General features: G+C 42.1%; 1 protein-coding gene across 1 annotated transcript; it reads right to left on the bottom strand.

Annotated features, from left to right (window-relative positions):
* Positions 1-202: 202 nt before the first annotated feature.
* Positions 203-1199, bottom strand: MC2R (melanocortin 2 receptor). Its single transcript, XM_019920793.3, has one exon. The coding sequence runs from the start codon at positions 1197-1199 to the stop codon at positions 306-308; it is 894 nt and encodes a 297-aa protein (XP_019776352.2). The 3' UTR covers positions 203-305.
* Between the last annotated feature and the right edge of the window lie 926 nt (positions 1200-2125).

Raw genomic sequence — 2125 nt, 5'->3', positions numbered from 1 at the left:
TAGCTAGATATCTATAGAAGAACAACTTCTTCCTCAGCCCAGAGTTCTCATATGTGTATTGCTGCATGTGCTTTGTATCTTGTCCTTCTTTTTAGTAAATATTTTGTCTCTCTAGCTATAGAAGTTGTACCTACAGCAAGGCTGTGCACAAGGAACTGAGCTATTACAACACAAGTCAGTGAGATTCTCCTCGTGTGCTTTAGGGAAGGAAAGGACAGTTGGAGCATTAGTATTGTTGGTATGTCACGTTACTCTGTCCCTTGACAGTATTTCCCCATGGCTCCTAAAATCAGGGACCAATAATTCTACTGGTACCTGTTGCAGAAGGTCATCTTTTTGAATGCGTCCCTGAGCTCTGGGCTCCGGAAAGCATATATGAAGGGGTCAATGACGGCGTTACACATGATCAACACACCGTTCACCTGGAAGAGGGACATGTAGCAGGCACAGTAGGGGTCAGCTGGGCAGAATGTCATCAAGAGGACATGAAGGACAAAGGGCGCCCAACAGAAAATGAAGACCCCGAGCAGAACAGTCAGTGTGACAGCCCCTCTCATGTTGGCTCTGGGAAGCGTGGAGGTCCTCCTGGCGTGGGAGCGGGCCAGCAGGAACATGTGCAGGTAGAGGCACAGGATGAAGGCCAGCATCAGCGGGAACAACGCTGTGAAGGCGATCACCGTGGGGACATGATGGGAAAAGGTCACGATGGTGATGCCGCTGCCCATGCAGCACGTCCAGATGACCATCAGGACGACAAGGGCACGGCGCGGGGTCACGATGCAGTGGTACCTCAGAGCGTGGAAGATTGTGATGTAGCGGTCAGCGGCGATCACAGACAGGCTGCAAATTGAGCCAAGGAGGGAGAGGATGAACAGGGAGTCCACCACGTCGTCTGCTGTGGTTTCAAAACTGCCTTGAGGCTCGAGGTAACCCATGTTTCTGAACATGATCAGGATGTTTTCCAAGATCTTGTACAGGCTGCCCAGCATATCGGAAATAGCCAAGCTGCAGATGAAAAAGTACATGGGCGACTGAAGATTCTTATTCTTGATCACAGTCAGAAGGACCATCAGATTCTCCAAAACCCCAACAATGGATATTGTGAAAAATATCTCTTCTGGCAAAACCACAGGAGGACAGTCTGAATTATTTCTTGCTGTACTGTTGATGCTTTCATACAGGTTGATAATGTGTTTCATCTCTCCTGCACGTGGTTAAGACAGGGATGTTACTGGGACTTGACAGAAAATTTGATTGATTCTTCAGAATCTTTTCTTCTCTGTAGTTCTTGCTGAAGACCTGAGGTGAAAACCACACAGTCACCTAAAAAAGTGTATGTAGGAATATCAGTTGTAAAATAGATCACAAAATAAAAACAAGCCATGTTAGCTTTGAGGAAGCTCTATTGCCTCTGCAAAATATAATGGTGGAATATTTAAATAAAACAATTTACTGGACCCTCATCTTTTTAAAAATCTTTCCTAAATATATTTTTATTTTTAATTGAAGTATAGTTGATTTACAATGTTTTGTTAGTTTCAGGTGTACAGCAAAATGATTCAGTTATATATATGTGTGTATATATATATTATTTTTCATACTCTTTTGTTTATTTTCTATATAGTAACGTATACCTGTTAATCCCAAACTCCTTTTATTCCTCCCCGCTTTCCCCTTTGGTCACCGTAAGTTTCTTTTCTATGTCTGTGAGCCTGTTTCTGTTTTGTAAGTTCATTTATATCATGTTTTTAGATTCCACATATAAATGATATCATATTTGTCTTCCTCTGTCTGACTTACTTCACTTTGTATGATAATCTCTAGTTCCATCCACATTGCCGCAAATGACATTATTTCATTCTTTTTTATGGCTGAGTAATATTCCGTTGTAAATATATACCACATCTTTTTTATCCATTCATCTGTTGATGGACACTTAGGTTGCTTCCATGTCTTGGCTATTATAAATAGTGCTGCTATGAATATTGGGGTGCATGTATCTTTTTGAATGAGAGCTTTCATCTTTTCCAGATATATGTGCAGGAGTGGGACTGCTGGATCATATGGCAACTCTATTTTTAGTTTTTTAAGGAACCTCCATACTGTTCTCCATAGTGGCTGCACC

The sequence above is a fragment of the Tursiops truncatus genome, chromosome 13, assembly GCF_011762595.2.
Source record: "Tursiops truncatus isolate mTurTru1 chromosome 13, mTurTru1.mat.Y, whole genome shotgun sequence".
Taxonomy (NCBI): domain Eukaryota; kingdom Metazoa; phylum Chordata; class Mammalia; order Artiodactyla; family Delphinidae; genus Tursiops; species Tursiops truncatus.
The sequence above is the reverse complement of the archived record's forward strand: the minus strand, read 5'-3'. Positions and strand labels throughout refer to the sequence as shown.

What these genes read in the sequence shown, in the direction of transcription:
- MC2R (XM_019920793.3), bottom strand. Translation starts at nt 1,199, where the DNA reads ATGAAACACATTATCAACCTGTATGAAAGCATCAACAGTACAGCAAGA.